The 16,645-nt window shown below is 46.6% G+C and overlaps 1 protein-coding gene across 1 annotated transcript in view; it reads right to left on the bottom strand.

Annotated features, from left to right (window-relative positions):
• Nucleotides 1–315: 315 nt before the first annotated feature.
• The window catches only part of LOC119704399 (pinopsin-like), a 34,762-nt gene continuing 18,432 nt past the window's right edge, over nucleotides 316–16,645 (bottom strand). Inside the window, exons 3-4 of the mRNA XM_038145602.1 lie at nucleotides 15,413–15,646; nucleotides 316–11,902 (exon numbers count right to left, since the gene is read on the bottom strand). Coding sequence (XP_038001530.1) covers nucleotides 11,720–11,902; nucleotides 15,413–15,646 — 417 coding nt within the window. The 3' untranslated portion in view covers nucleotides 316–11,719. The remainder of the gene's footprint in view (nucleotides 11,903–15,412; nucleotides 15,647–16,645) is intronic.

The following is a 16,645-nucleotide window of genomic DNA, read 5'->3' as shown; positions in this document are numbered from 1 at the left end:
TCACTGTGTGTGTATGGGGGGGTGGCATTCTTACAGGGGAGCTGCTTAGAGAAAAAACAATAAACACAGAAAAGTTCAGCCTTGTGGTTTGCTGCAGCTGAGGGTGTAATCAGCGAGAAACTCATTGAAGGTGAGGAGAGGGCTGCAGCCATAAAGGAGTTTTACAGTACTGAGGAGGAGACACCAGCATTGTACCAAGAGTGTGTGGGAGCTGAGCACCACGCTGCTTTCAGCACAAGGACACTCGAAGGGCAGAGATTTTGCATCCCTGGTACAAACCACATGGAGGTGGATACAGCTGGTTTTGTGCTGGTTTTGTAACAAGTGTTTTGTTACAAAATCCCTGGACTGCAAAGCTTGGCTTAATCCCTCCAAACTCCCCAAAGCCCTTGGGAGCACCTGGGTATCTAGCTTGAGGTTTTCAGTTGTGATGAAGTTGCACTTCAAAGCTCTTCCATGGATCAGCAAATGCCAGAAACACTTTATAATTTCCTTTCAATCAGGGCTGAGCCTCCAGGGACTGCTCAGTGCAAGCCTGAGAATTGCAGTGCTTATGAAAACACGTAGAGTTGGTGACATCTGTCTGACCGGGTCCAGTTAAAAATTTGCTCTCTGTTTGTTTGCTAATGTACCTTTTGCTTTGATTCATAAAGATAGTGATCTGGCAGAACTGAGTGCAGAATTTCCAAGAACACAGCTCTTAAAAACAGCTCTTCCTTTCAAGCCCGAAGGTGATTATTCTACCAAGAGCAGCACTTGATGCTTATTCATGGTTAAACAATAACAAAACTTACTAATCATCAGGGAAAGTAACCAGGAAATGGCACGTTGGGTGAGAATGGGAAAAGTTGTGCAATCGGTTTCAGGAAATTCTATTTAATAAACAAAACAAAAGCCCCAAACTGACCTTACCAGCAACATACAGTAAATATGGCAAAGTACTTGACAGGCACCTTCCCACTTGGCAGTCACGAGTGTCCTGAGTCAATGGGATTTTGCTGCATTATTAATATTTTAAGCTCCTTTTCTGAACCAACTCACAGGCACCCGTAAGAAATCCTGCAATGCCCCAGCAACTTTGCATTTGCAAATGTGAACAGCTCCTTGCCTGGTGCAGAACTGGAGCATCTCCCCCGGGGTTTTTGAGTGAGGAGCCTGCAGGGAGGGGCTTTGTGCTGCAGTGCTGGGCTCCTTCCCACTTTGCCAGAGCTTGGCTACTCAGTGGGATTTGAGCTCTTTGTGCACTCTTGGGACCCTGCTGCCTTTCCACGAGATGTGTGTGTGTGCACATCAGGGGAAGAAGCACAAAACTGCAGAGTGAAGCAGGGGTGTTTTCAGCGAGAATGGCAGCGAGGGGCATTCCTGGCTTTTCCAGTATTCAGGATTCCTAAAAGTTTTGAGGATGGGGCACAGGTTGGGATTTGGGTAGTGGAGACATTTGCACGTGCTTCAAAACGTGAGCAGGTGTAACCAGCAGGGATCTTCACACTTCAGCTAAAGGCCATGCGTAAATGAAAATGAGTTTCTTTCATTCAGCTGCTCTTTAATGAACTTTGCCTGCCTTAATTGAGTTCCCAAGGTCGGTGCTTCCAGTCCATTCAGGTTGTCATAGGTTGGTCAGTGCTTTCACTGCCACTCTTTGGCTGTTTAGTTTTGTAATATTTGGGGATGTTAGAGCCACTAGTATAGTCTAAACCCAGCTTTGTAATGCCTGCTGCCGCAGCTACTCCTCAGTTTCTCTCTCAAGTTTCTCTCTCAAGACTGGTAATCTGATTCTTTTAGATATCTGGCTGGAAGAAAAGAACTCAGGAAAACAAAAAGGCTTGAATATATCAAATGGGATAAAATCACAACCTCCTCCCTCCAGCTGCAGTAGGTACTTCCCACAGTAAAGTACACACTTAAATTAAAGCAGACTTTGGTACAAGTTATAAAAACTCGCACAATTGCAACTGTCTTATGACAAAGCTAAGCAATTGAGTATTTAAAATTGAATTGTTTGAGGAAAAATACCAGGAGCCTCATAGTTTTCTCATGTGAAGCAATTTATTGTCACCTCAGAACAGCAATTGTCCATGTTTGGGGAGTTTCCTATCCCCATTTCATTAGTTTCTGCTCAAACTCTGAAGTGCTCCTGCCCCTGAATACCTTGAGGTGTGTGGAGTCAGCCCAGGGGTGGGACTGCACTGCTGGGTGAGCTGGGCCATGGAATGTGGGGAAAAGCAACACATGATGGATTCTTCCATGGTCTCTTGGGGACTTGCAGAGGAAAAGGGAGAACAGCTGGGAATGTGCTGCCTCTGGGCAGGGGACAGGGCAGCTGCTGGGGCAGCAGGGACAGTGGTTCCAGCTGCCAGCAGGCTCTCAGGGCAGGAGAGCTCCCTCCTCCATGGGAGATTCTCTGTTGTACAGGGTCAGGACACTCATGTCTCTGTTTTCAATAAATTGGGAAAACAAATTCTACCCTTCTATCTCAACCATTTAAGTATGTGCCTGTGGCTTTTCCTCTCTTGCACCTTTTTTTCTAATAATTTTCTGACATACTTCCTGGAAGCCAGAGTTATTTATATTTATCCTCCCAGGACTGCATGCCTCTGCTCAGCTCTGAGTCACCCTTCCAATTGCAAATTAATTTATCCACTATTGCTCTTTGCTGGGAGGAGCAGCAAAGAGCAGTGCACCAGTCTCAGACTGAAATTGGCTGAAGGGAAGAAGTGCCATGTCTGAGGTGTGTCTCTGGGGCTCAGCTTCCTGAGAGGTGCATGGCAACAGGCTGAATGTTTGGGGAAGCACTAGGGGCAGTGTGATGGCTGATTTACCCTAAGGAGTTTTACAGTGTGCAGGTGGGAACAGCCCACAGTGCAAGGGAGCTCCCCATGGCTTTTCCCCCTCACCTGCCCTCCCTGACTCTTGGGGCACCAGCTTTTAAATCAGCCTTGCCTTGCTCCCTGCTGCAGTGCTCAGGAGTGGATTGCTGAAGGCATCTTAGTGCTCCAATTTGCAGACCAACAGCAACTTGCAAAAGAAGGGTTTGTTGAAGTGGGTAGCTTAAGACCACTCCTCCCCGGTTTTGGAAAAAGATGCAGATACTTGGCTGTTTGTCCTTCCAAATGGAAAAAGCTGTTTTAAGGATTCCTATAGGATATAGGTGGTGGGAAATGACTGAAAAGCTTTTAGATGTTTCAACCACAGTGAAATCAGCAGTGGCTGTAGCCCAAACTTTGGACTGACTGGTGAGAATCCCTGTTGGAATAGAGGGGAGTCACAGCCAGTCATCCTGGGAAATTTCTGCCTGAAATGTAGGAAATGGCATTTGCTTTGGGATATCTGCCAAGACAGAGAGCTGTCCTGGTCAGTAAGCCAATATCTGGAGGGCATCAGCATGAGAACCTGCTGTGCATTTGTTATCAGTGAAAAGGCAAAAGCTAAAATCCCCTTGGGCTCACCTGAACTGCATCCAGGGCATCCCCTTGCACGGCTGCACATCACCCAAAGGCAGAACCCACCCCTGACCTGGGGAGCTGCTCATCAAAACCAGCTCTCTGGAGGCTGCAGTGTCACCTGCCTGGGTCTGACAGTGATTCTGTAAATAAACCTCTGCCTTGACAGATGGGGCAGGTCAGAACCCCAACTTGGGGGTTTGGGGTTCCTGCCTTGGGTTGCACCCACTCAAGAGCAGCACAGCCTGGCCAAGCACATCCATTTCTGTAATCCCCTCACTTGGCTGGTCACTTCCAGCAGGTCTAGGTGGATTTCTTCTGTCCCCTTTGTCTTAATTATTTTATTGTTACCAGAAAGCAAATTCAGAGAAGTGCCCCTAAAACAAACATGCCCTCTCTTTTCTTGGAAACACAGATCCCTGTTTGTTAGACATGCCTGTGACCTCCCAGGTTAATTGAGCAACTTCCCAATGCAGCGTGGGGTGAACCTCTCCTCTGCTTCGGGGTCAGATGGAAAATTCAGGAGGGGGAGGCATTTCCTGCTGAGTGGGCCTTGGAAATGTGCAGTGATGAGCATGGGGCAGCTGTGTGAAACAAGTGCCCCTCTCCCGGAGCAGGGAATTGTTGATGTCAATGATGGATCCTGACAGATCAGATCAGACCAGACCAAATCTGGAGCCAGGGCTTCTGGTTCCATCAGCAGTTTCAGACTCAGCTGAAGATGCTTTAGCACTGGAAAGCCTGTCTGATTAATCTTATTCTCATTGATTTACCACTGTGCCATTGTCTGGTTTTTAATGCAAAGTGGTGGGGGGTTTTAGGCAAATTATATTCAAAACCTCAATATGTAGAATTAAGATTGAATGAAGCTCTTTCTGTTGCTAATCAATCTTCCTTTATGCCATAAATACATTTTTATCCTATCATCATCATTTTGGATTGAAGGGAACACTTTTGTTATTTACCATATTTATAAGTTGTTGGAACCCTGGCTGCTGAGAATTTCAGCCTTTCTGTGCTGACAGGCTCTGACCCCCAGGGGAACACTGCATTGACCTGAGGTCCTGGAGAAGGCTTCCAAAATGGAATGACAGAACTGGGATTGTGGGTGTGGAGTTTGAGTAGAAGTGTGTGATATCACAGGGTGGAAAACTTATAGTTTAAGGTTTAAGAACATAGCAATATATATAAAGCAAGATGGAGGTTGAAGTCAGAGGCTGCTCCTTCTTCTTTGCTTGTGGAGTTATCTTGATTTTTTTCTTTTGTTTTCCTCTCCCTTATTTATATCTCAGTTGTAAGATCTGTTTTCATCTTTCAGAGTGAAAACCATGACTGCTGTTGGGGTTTAGAGGTAGAAAACCCTGCTGTGACTGGAGGGTGCCCCCTGGATACGAGGGGTCACCTGGTCCTTGGCACGTCCTGTCCCCAGCTGAGCTGGGCACGGGGTGCTGGTGATGGAGGTGCCCTGGCAGGGTCTGCTGGGGGAGCTCAGCCCTGCTCGGGGAGCTCAGCCCTGCTGGGGATAGGGCTCTCCGTGCAGCACACGCACAGAGGTCACCCTCGGGCTCCCACGCAAAGAGCTTTTGTTATTCTGCCGAGATACTTGAGATCTCAGTGGTTTTCATGCTAATTTTAAACTTGTAAGATGTTTCTCATGGGCTGTGTATAGGCTGGTTGGCTCTTCAAAGGCCCAGAGGGACTTTTTCTGTGGAGCAAGCCTGAGAACTTCACTCAGGGAGACCAGCCAGGAACCCAAGTCTTTCATTTATTATACTCAGAGGCACAGCTCACTGAAGAGGGTGAATCCTGCAGGCTTAATGCAGCTTCTCATCTTGGACTGACCACCCTGATGCTCAGGGAACTGCTCAAAATACTTCAAATAAAGGCTTGAATGGAGGTGTGTGGGGCTGGGGTCAAAGAGACTCCAGTACCCCAAAATCTGCACCTTTTGAAAACCAGGCTGCTGAAGATCTCCAGCTGCTGTGCTCCTGAAGAGTTAGGAGACCACAGACATCCTCACCAAGGACAGCTGATTTTGGAGAAGGCAGTTTCACACCTGACTGGCTCAGGATGCAGTAGTTTCCTACCTGGTTTCTGCTATGCTGAAAAACTTGCAGCCTGACTGGATTCATTGCTTTGGAGCTTAAGGGGAGAGTTAAATCCCTCTTCTGCTCAGTAGTGCACATGTAGAGGTTTCTTCCTGAAAGCAAACCCCTCTGTAGTGAGGATTAAGCATTGATGTGCAGAAACAAAGCCAAAGAAACAAACAGTCCTCTCTGAGGTCGGTATAGAAGGCACTGTGCAATAATACCTCAAATTACTGTCTGTATTTGGGTTATGTAAATGGACAAGATAGGATCTTTTCCCTGTGTTTCCTCAAATTCCAATTTGATGGGAATGACTTGTTAAACTCAGGCAGTTCAACAAAGCAAAGGCAGGTAATTGGTCATCTAATGCTTGTATAAGTCTGTTTCCAGTTCTTGTGATGGAACAGGGTTGTGAGCACTTTGACTTTACTAATCTTCTTTTATTTTCCATCTTTCTTTAAACAGATGCTGAAATTCCTTCTCCATTGTTCATCAGTTAGGGCTGTGTAACTGTGTCAGTTGCTAATTGGGAACCAGTGGAACAGGAGCCTCTCTGTTCATTCCTCCCAGGTCTCCTTTCAAAGGGTGTTTTTCTTCTTGGATCACAGCAACTTCTGCTGAAGTATTTGTGGCTGGCACTTAGTGCATTTTTACTACATTTAGATCATAAGGGTGACTTTTTCGTGAACCCCTATCACTGGAGATTTTTTCAGCATCTTTGCCTCGAAAAGGCACTCCCAGCTTTTAAATCTCATCCCTGGGGGGTTCTAAGGGTTCATTGGGTGTGAGCAGCAGGCTTTGAGCTGTTTGATGGAAACATGTTTGTGGTGTGTGAGGCTGGCTGCTGTGGGACTGCAAGCCATGAGAAATGTGTTCTGTTAGCAGCACCAAGGGTGGCATGGCAAATGTGCTGTCACTGGAGTGCAGCAGGAGGCCTCCTGTGAGCTTGTCAAGGTCTTTGGATTCGTTTTCATCTTTGATTTTTGCTGTGGCTCAGAGTGCTGCAGGCATGCAGCTGGATCACTCTGTCCTGTGGCCATCAGCAAATTAGTGCTGGTGCTGATGCCTTGGGGTGGCTACCTTGAACAGAGGCTAGACAAGATGCAGAGAATAAATTGGGTATTTATTAAAGGTCACCTTGGGCAGCCAAAGCCTCCCAGAGGCTACACCCAAGCTGGACAATGGGCACCAGTTTTCCAGACAGTTATAAGTTTGGTCCATTTACATTCCAGGGGTTAATCCTCCAGTTACAGCTTCACTAATGAAGTCATTTACCCCCAGTTTGTTCCCCCCAGTTCACTTTTTGTTTGTTCTTTTTGTGGCCTGAGGCTGCAGGGTGTCCTTGGATCTCAGGCCCTGAGGGATTGTTTTGTCTGACCAAAATGTGAAGACAGTAACTCACACTCTGTGTGGAGTTTGGAGTTAGGCACTAATGTAGTACAGGATCTGAAAAATGTGAAAGCTAAAATCCTAAGGCATCAGTGCCTCATAAAAACCCTTGTGGGCTGGGGCATCTCCAGTGTCCAGGGCAGCCCTGTGCAGGAGCTGCTCCCCAGCCTGGGATGGTGTGGGTGGGCTGGGCAGAGCTCTGGGAAGGAGCTCTCTGCTCACAGCATCCCTGCCTCCAGTCTGCTGCTGCAGCTCTGCCTCTGCTGAGTGACCAAACACAACCACTGCAGGGGTGTTCACCTCATGGGGAGCATGGAAAGGGATGGCAGGAGCTTTCTGTGCCTTTGGACAGCCTTTGATGTGTCCAGAGCTGTGGTGACCTTTAATCTTGCAGATTAAAGAGTGCAGGGTCAGGGCCAGCTGATGGCATTAGAAGGAACTGACTCTGCTGAGGCCCCAGGGTTTGCCCTTTGGAGGACTTCTGGCTGTGTGAGGATGTGGACGGTTGACCTGAATGAACATTTAAAAAAAAAAAAAAGACCATTCTAATTGGTTAAACCTTCCTGTGGGCTTGGATTTCAAATAGTGTTGCTCTACTATCAGGTACTTCAGATTAATTATATCTGAAAGTAGAGTAAGGACCACTAACTCAGAATCAAAGCAACTTAATGCAGATCAACCAATTAAATTTAAATCCACACCCCAAAGTTAACTCCAGTCAACTTCCCCCTGTGTCCCAGTGCAGGCAGGTCCAGGGCCCCAGTGCTCTCCAGAGTGGTTCTTCTCTCCCAAGCAGAAGCAGCTTCTAAGTAAAGGAATTTGATGGCCTAAAATTGCCTCATCCTTCCATTTTCCCTCCTTGGAAACAGCCTCTCTCTGCTGAGGAGCAAACATTGTAACATTACAATTAATGCCAGCTTTTAATGAAGAGCTGCCTGGAAGACACTCTCTGCTCCACTTCCAACTGGAACATCTCATGGAAGGACCTGGAAAAGCTCTCAGTCTCTGTTACCTCAGTGACAGATTTCCCTGGCAGTCCCAACACTGCTGCTAAATCAGTGTTTTTGTGTTTCAGTCACAACTGATAAGTGACACTCTTTGCGAGAGAAGGAGTTCCCACTTGGCTGAGTGCTGCCTTCCAGCCTTCTGGCAAAGTTAAACCAGTAACACTTTCAAGAGTAAAACTGCATGCAAGCACATGTATGATGATCTAGAGCTGGAGAATTGGATGCTGCCTCCTCTCTCCTGCTGAGAAAAGGTGCTCAAAGGCCTTCTGCAAGAAAACCTGTGGGGGGAAAATGAAAGGCGCTCTGCAAAAGTTGTTCATGAACTGCAAATTCAACTGGCCCTACCAGCAGGACTTGCTGGTGCTCAGGGAAAACAAGAAAACCAAGGAATCAGGAAAAGGATACGGGCTGCCTGGTATTAATCTCTCTGCTTGGGTTGCCAAAACATCATGAAAGTGTTGCACAATCCTTTGTTATTGGCTGCTGAAACTGCTGGTGTCATTCTGGTGTAATTCATCTGTTATTGAACTTGCTTGTAGTTTGATGGGAAAACCCAATAAACATAAAAGCACTTTCTGGGGGCTGGATGTTATTTCACTTGTCAGTGGTGTGACTGGTGTTGCCCACTTTTTTTGGCAATATTCTCTAAGGCTTAGGGGAGAAAAAGCCATCTAGCCTATGTGGCAGGCAAATAGAATCAGTCACTATAGCAACTGCAGTGAGTGTTAATCACACTAAGTTTAGCTCTCCCCTGGTCCTGTGCTGTGTGAAAATAGCATGTGTGTCAGCTTCCTACCTGTCTGGGGGTTGTCTTGGACACAGACCTGACAGAAACTCTGCAGGGTAACTGCAGAATGAGTGCTGGCTGTCCCCATGTGGCCAGTAACCCCAAATTCCTTGGGGTTTGGCTCCCTCCAGCTCCAGAGCGTGTTCCTCTGGCTCCTGCAGGACTTGGGTTTGTTCTGTTCTAGCCTGGGACCTTGGCCTTTTACAGCTGAGCTGGTACTTCTGTTCAATGCAAGGTGAGGCAGAGGGCCACTGAGAACTGATTTGCTTTAAATTAAGTTTCAGACTGTGGGCCTGAAGCTCTCTTTCAGTGGTGAGAAAACTTCCATTGCCTGAAGAGACTTTTCCTCATTCCTTCCTGGAAGGGGGCCACCACAATCCAGATAGAAAAGGAAAGAGCTCTTGAAAGCTTTTCCTCTGATCAGTACAAGGGGGTCTGTGCCTCTGGGAGGTGACATCTGATGTCCCAAGGGACGTTGCAGGGATCCCTCCTCCCTGTGAGTGTGGTGTTTGTGCCCTCACCATCCTCTGTTCCTGCTGCCCGACGCTGAGAAGGGAGAGTCTGAAGGAGATGGGGCTGTTTGAACTGTTTAATGTTCACTTCCTTGCTGGGATCAGTTTCGCTTGACTGTAAACCCAGTTCTTGTGGTTGTATCTGAAAACTCAGCAAAGTCTCTCTTGGGGTATCCTAGGGGCTCTCTGGGGATTGGGTCTGCATGCAGTGAAATGCATTCATTCAAAGCCAAATAGCTTTTCCTTATCACAAAAAAAAAAAAAAAAAAAAAAAAAAAAAGGATGCAAAGTAGTGCAAGAGGTGAATTTCAGTCATTTAGCTAATTTTTCATATATTGAAGGTGCTGAAAAACAGGTAAGGGAAGGTTTGACTGCTTGCTGAACTCACTGTGGTACTGCTGGTTACACAGCCACGGTGCTTTGTTTAAAAAAATCTGGATAAATGGTTATGAAGTGATCATCTCTTAATGGCAGCAAACCTGCCTGCTGAAATGAAATTACAATCTGCTCATAAACCTCAGAAAGCAGAGAGCTGTACCTCCCTTTCAAGTAAAGATGTAAATTGAAATCTGGGGAATTTGGTGTTGTTTTGCTTGTGCTGGTGTTGTGTATGGCCTTTTCTGTGTGCTTTTCATAAAGTTGGTGTCACCTGCATGGTATTATCCAGCAAATTGGCCAGAGGAGCTGTGGGGCAGCACGAGCCAGGTGCAGCTGCTGTCTCTTTGGTGCCAAATGTGGGAATTGGGTGAGGGCTGTGGTAGTGAGCTGTTCAGGAGATGAGGCTGGTGAGGTACCACAGGAGAATATTTTTATTTACAGCTACAACATCCTGCATGTTTCCAAGCAGGGCAGTTACAAGCTGCTCTCAGGTGGTGTTTGCTGCAGGTTACAGGGTTAACGGAACAGAAACCAGCAATTTGTGTTGAAACATACATTTTTATCACAAACCATGAAGTATTTAAAGCCGCCAAGACACTTACCAACACCAGATTTGTATGCTCTAAGAACAAATCCCCCCATGTACAAAACCCACCAGTCACAGAGCTGCAATACTATTGTTAATGTAGAAATTCATGCTGGAATTAAACAATCCACCTAGAGACAATATCAAGGGTAAAGATGAACTGAAAATTTCCTGGCATGCTTTCTAATCTGAAAATAACAAACTACTCTTTAAAAATATGTGCTTGGGAATAAATAATTGATTAGCATTGCTTAGCAGTAAGTGCATCTGTTGCTTAGATTTCATGCACTAATATCACCTCAATAAAAACCTCCATTCATGGCTTCTGCTTCTTTATTTTAAAACATTTGGTGTTATTTAGGTTATTAGAACAATTGTGGTTTAGGGATAAAAAAAAAAATAGGTTGTGAAATAATGTTGTGACTACAAGGGAGCTTTTGTTAATATTGCAAAATAAAAATAAACCCACATCCCTGGAAGAAAAAGACAGCTTTGATAATCTGAAAAATCAAAAATATCCTTTTGGAACAGGTACCCTGGTAATGATATGCACAGTGTTCACTCCCCCAGACCCCTGTGTTGGCTAACTATGGTAATTACAGCACTGTGGTACAAGTTTTTGACAGCTGTGTTGGCAGGGCTGTGGATTTGCTTCTGTGTGAAACTCCTCTGAAAGAAGGCATTCCCATGTAGTTTGGGATTTGAAAAGTAATTTTCCACAGAATGGTGCCACTTCATGTTTTCCTTCCAATTTGGGATGCAAATATTGTCAAAACATTGAGATTGTGCTCACAGTTGATGAGGGAGAAGGTTGTTCCCTCTTTGTTTGTTTGTTTGTTTATAATTCTTCCTCCAGTTGCACTTCTGGGGCTTTCCAAGGCTTTTCTGTCTGTCGGAGGCAGCACCTGTCCCTCCATCCCCAGAGATGCCCAGGAGGAAGATCCTGCAGAAGGTTCCCCAGCTTCCCTGGGGGGTCCCAGGGACAGCTCAGGGTGAAAGCAGAGCTGTTTCCCAGCTCTGTTCCCAGGGCTGCCCTGCAGCTCTCAGCCTCCCTGGCTGGCCTGGCCCCACAGATGCCCTGAGAGCCACCCTGCCCAAAGGGCTGGGATCACTCTGGTTTGTTCCTAATGCTTCCAAAGTGGCATTTCCCAGAGATTCCCAGAGACAGGGGCTTTACCCAGCTGAGTGCTGTGCATTCAGAGCTGCTTCTTCACTGAGTGCTGGGAGGAAGTTATCTTTTGGTGCACTAACTTTGTAAGCTGACAATTAAAAAGAAAAGTCCCTAAAATACTTATTTTCCTAAGCTTCAACTGCAATTTCTAAAGTTTGAAACATAACCGATACATGCACTTTAAATTTTAGTAGAGCTTTTTTATGTACAGCTTTTTCATGCTGCATAGTTTGTCATGATCTGTTCAGGTTTGTATTGAAAAGCAACACGAGACTTTCTGGAGGAGCATAATCCAAAGCAGGGAGAGAGGGACCATCTGCAGGCTGACCATTCCCTCCTGGAGAGCCTTTTGCCTCCTCTCCTCACATGCAGCTTGTTTCTTGGAGCCCTCCTACAGCACCACGCTCTGGATCTCTCCTTTGGGCTTGGCTGGGCTTTGGCAGGAGCTCTTCAGAGCCTGGGTTTTGTTGTTGCTTTTTCAGCCTGGGCAAGGAGCTCTGGGGGGATTTGTTGCACCTCAGGAGCTCCACAAAGCACCTGTAAAACTGTCACACAAAGAGAACAGCAAGTCAGCAGGAGTTTGATTCAGCTCAGGTTTTACAAGCCAGGCTTTATCTCACGTTTTGGTATTAATTAAGTTCCTGGGATGGCTCTGGAACAGCATGGGTGTGATAATACTTGGTACTGGAGGTTGAAATGTTTTGTCAAATAAAACATCTATCGAGTGCAGGGAGTGATTGGCATCTGACTCCATGATTCAGAATGCTGGACAATCACTTCATTAAGCTGTGCTATATGACATTCAGACTATGTTATATCTATGCTAAAGAGATACTATGCTATACAAAAGATCCTAAAGAATACTGAAGAAAAACCTGTGACTGTCTGAGACAGCCAGGACAGAGCTTTGAGCCAATTGGCCAAGGAAACGAAACAACCTCAGCAGAAATGCCCTCTGGTAAACAATCTCCCTAACACATTCCACATGTGCAAAAACAGGAGCAGAGAATACAGATAAGAATTGTTTTCTCTTCTTCTCTCTGTGCTTCTCCAGGAAAAATCCTGAGAGAGAGAATTCTGTCTCTCTCTGTTCAGAGAATGTGAATGCCACATATGTCCTTGTGCCAAGAGACCTTGAGCTGAGCAGTACAGAGGGGAGAGAGCCTTGAACAAAATTCTGGGACAGGTTACGGGCTCTAACAGCTGTCCTGTGTTTTTATTGATCACAAATATTACTGACTTGGTGAAAATGCAGAGAATAGAAGGGATTAAACCTTCTCCAGCCTGTGGGATCTGTCACCTGACTGAGCTGTGGCACAGGGGTTTTGGGGAGCTGACAGTCACTCCTGCTGGCTGCACTCAGGGTATGGGTGCATCCCATTGCTCCAAGTGTGGCATGGATTGAATTAATTGAATTACCAATAAATTGATGCTGGCTGCTTTGATTTGGGTTTGACCAGGGAAGAGATGAGAACTTGCTTTAAGCTCTCAGGAGGGGTTGGTTCAATTTCCATAACTGGAGGGATTTTTTCAGTTGCATGGCAGAACATTCTGTGTATCTGAGAGCAGAGGGAATGTGCAAAGCATGAAGACAAGGAAACTGCCTGTAGCTGAAAAAATAGGTATTTTAGGTGGTGTGGATTGTGAGCGTGGCCTCCCTAAAGCTGCAGGGTCAAAGGCTGGTAACTGATCTCTACACTCAAGTGTCCAAAACAACATTGCTGGTAATTCTTTGTACAACACAGCTGCTAGCAACGAGCTCTGACAACTCTTGTTATCAACAGCCAAGTGAAAAATCATGCTGGTTTTTCAGCAGCAGCATTGCTTGCTGGGGAAAGTGGCTTTTTTAAAGTTTTACACATTTTTTGCATCAGCTGAGGTTCCTTTTTTCCATGAGAAACTGCATTTTCTCAGGATTAAAAACTTTCTTTGTAATAATCAGATTTTTTTCATCAGCTTCTCACCACTGAGCATGGAAATATTAAGCAGCTTCAAAACTCATGGGCAGTACTGTCTATTTTCTAGTTTTTGCTTTGCCCCCTGGCCTCATGGTCAAGCTCACACGGCTCTTCCCAGGTACCTTTCTGCAGCTGTTCAGTCCCCAGTGAATTGCTGTTACACTGGAGAGTCTCCTCCACCTGTTTAACCTTCACCTGGCCCTTGCCTGGATGCATCTCCTTCATGTGAATGTTATTTTATCTGGCCCGTTCTCAGATTTTATCCAGCCAGATCAGAGGTTTCTGAGCATTTACCAGAGCAGGGGGGGAGCCTGGACACAGAATTGTTTTAGGAATAGCCCAGAATTAGAGGGCAGTGTCAGCTGTGTGAGCTGTCAAGGCATCTCCTACAGATTTCCACAGCCTCAGGAATGCTGTTGGTGTTGAATGTGGTTTTCTGGGTGACCAACACCTCCTGCTTTCCCTTGCCTGGCACTTCTGGGTGGCTGCAGCATCTTCTGGCCCGAGGTTCTCTCCTGAGTGCAGGAAAACCCAGACTGTTGGCTTCTCATTCTGCACTGAGTATAGAACCCTGAGCACTGATTGCTGCTAAAATACCAACTGAGCAATGGAAACCAAGTGGAATTGAAGAAAAATCCCAAAACCACCACAAAAACCCCTCCCCAAACAAAATTAAGTGTGTATGGAGCAAGAGGAGTAAAAGTTCATGGTGAACTTCAGGAGTCTGACATGGATAAACCCAGTTTAATTTGTGTCTAGCTGCTATTGTCAGCAAGCTATTTCGTAAAAAGATTCATTTAGAATTGTCTGTAGAAAACTCCTCTGCACAGTCTGTGTTGTTTTGGAGTGCTCTTTCCAGCCATGCACACCCTCAGATCAGCCCGGGGTTTCTGAACTGCCTCTCTGGATGTGAGCAGGGCTGGGTGTGTTTGGAGTGAGGCAGAGTTACCCTTTGTGTGTTGGGCTTTTCCCTGGCAGGGGATGGCTACAGCTCTCCAACATTGCAGGAGGTTTCATCAGAGAGTTTATTCAAAAGCTAAATTAGAGAGGAGAAGGGAAAGAAGGGCTCCTATCCCAGGGAAGATGTCAGGGAATTCTGCAGAGAAGGGACTGCACCCCGTGGGCTGTCTGTGGCACTGAGAGGAGCTGATGGATGCTGAGGAGATGATGGATGCTGAGCAGATGATGGATGGTGTCATGGAAACTTTCACTCCCTGGCAATTTCTCATGTCCGAGGAAAACACCCACAGCTAATTAAAGCCAGACTTAAATCAATCTTTTACCATCATCATTTGTATCCAGGAGAGAGTGAGCTGTGCTTCCTAACACCTTCCAAAAATCATTTCAAGTGGAGGACTTGCTGGACTCAGAAGCAAATGATCCACCTGCTGTAATCCCAGCAATGCAAAGATCAGTGGAATGTGCCTGAGCTCATGGGCCGGTGGAGCTGGACCTGGCTGAGGGACTGGAGGAGCTCTGATGCTCTCTGTTTTTCTCTGTAGATCTCTGCTCATCTTCACTTTTATTCTCTGTCCCTGTGCCTGGGGCTAGCCCAGCTCCTGCCTGCTCCAGCTCCTCTGGCACTGCCTTCTGGCAGATCCTCACCAGCTCTGAGGAGGGGAGAGCAGGAGCAAAGAGTGACTGAAGGATTTGAGGGGGGTTAAAAGAGTAAATCAGGGACTTATCAGAGAGCTGCTGTTGTGAGGAGGAGTTGCTGTGGGCAATGTGCTGTGCCAGGGCTGGGTGTGGGGCAGCAAGGGCTCACGTCCTCACAAGACTTCACGTATCTGAGTCACCTCAGACAACTTCTGGTGCTTTCACTCTTGCCAGAACATGGATTTCTTCTCTTTTTGCTGAATTGGGCAGTGGAAAGGAAGGACCTATCATTTCCTATTTGCACATGTGGGGAGCTGTTTGTCCAACTGCCAAAAGCACAGATTTGTTGAATAGATTTGCTGCTTGGAGCCCTTTTTCAGAGCTTCCCTCTCATGGATCTGAGTGCTGTCACTGATGCTCTCTTTATCTCCCCACACTATTTTGTCACTCCTTGCACAGATGGATTCCAGATGGATGAAGGAAGGAGAGCATTTCACTGACCTGTTTGTTCATGAACACGTAGATGATGGGGTTGTAGACAGTGCTGCTCTTGGCCAGGATGGCTGGGATGATGCTGGCTGCAGGGGTGATGAGCCCAGGCTGCCCAAAGGTGGCCAGGAGTGCCACAGCAGCATAGGGCAGCCAGCAGAGGAGGAAGCACAGCACCATCACCATCACCATCAGCAGCACGCGCTGCTCCCGGCCCCGGCCCGGCCCCCGGGGCATGCTGCTCACCTGGGGGACAGAGCACAGGGGGGATCAGCCCTGCTGCCACTGGGGACAGGGAGGGTGCCCGGGGTGTTGGTTGGTTATGTCACCAACAGGACAGCGCTGCTGGGGCACCTGCCTTGAGCTTTGTTGCAGCATCAGCCTCATGACACGGTTGAGACAGTGGGAAGATGGCAAAGCTCAGGTACAGCCAGCAGCAGCCAAAGATGTCATTGTTACAGAGCATCTTAAAAACTTTCTAGCCAATGGCACGTTGCTAAAGCTTACAGACAGTTGTTTTAGCTAATTACTAAAAGCACATGCACACCTGCTTCACACAATGTTTGCTTGTCTTCTTTCTATTCACAATATACAGTACACCATTATTAAGTTTAAAACCTTCTACCATCTTGCTAAGCACATTTTCCTGCAGTCTTAAGGTCCATCTTAGCAAAGCCTAAGACACAAGCTCTTGTTTCATGTCCTTGCTTGCTGTACCATTGTAACATTTTCTACGTCCAGACTTTGCAGCTGCAGCTGATTCCAAGTTTCTCTGCTCTTTTTCCTTCTAAGATTTTCTTTCCCAGCTTTCTCAAAATCTTGCTTTTACTATTTCCCACAGCTGGGAGCTCCTGGGGTGGCTGCACTAAGGGCAGGGCTGGCAATGTCACCTGAACAGTTCTGGCTGCCGAGGAGCTGGGCAGGGCTGGGGTGGTGAGTGCTGAGTGTGTCCCTGACAGCTGGGGCTGTGACACCTTCTGGGGCTACCTAAAACCAGAGGCCAGACAAAATTAGGGGAATAAAAAGCATTTATATTTATTGAAGGGCCTTCAGGTACATTTCAGGCAGATGAAGCCCCCCAGGGGCTACACCCAAAAATGGACCACAGGTCAGGGGTTTCACACTTTTATAAATTTGGTCCATTTGAATATTGGAGGTTAATCTTCCAAGTACAGCTTCAGGTAATGAAGCCATGTACCCCAAGTTTGCTCCCCACAACTCACTTTTGTTTCCATCTCTGGGGGC

Source organism: Motacilla alba, chromosome 9 (assembly GCF_015832195.1).
Source record: "Motacilla alba alba isolate MOTALB_02 chromosome 9, Motacilla_alba_V1.0_pri, whole genome shotgun sequence".
NCBI lineage: Eukaryota > Metazoa > Chordata > Aves > Passeriformes > Motacillidae > Motacilla > Motacilla alba.
Note: the sequence above shows the minus strand (reverse complement) of the source record. Positions and strands in the feature narration are given on the sequence as shown.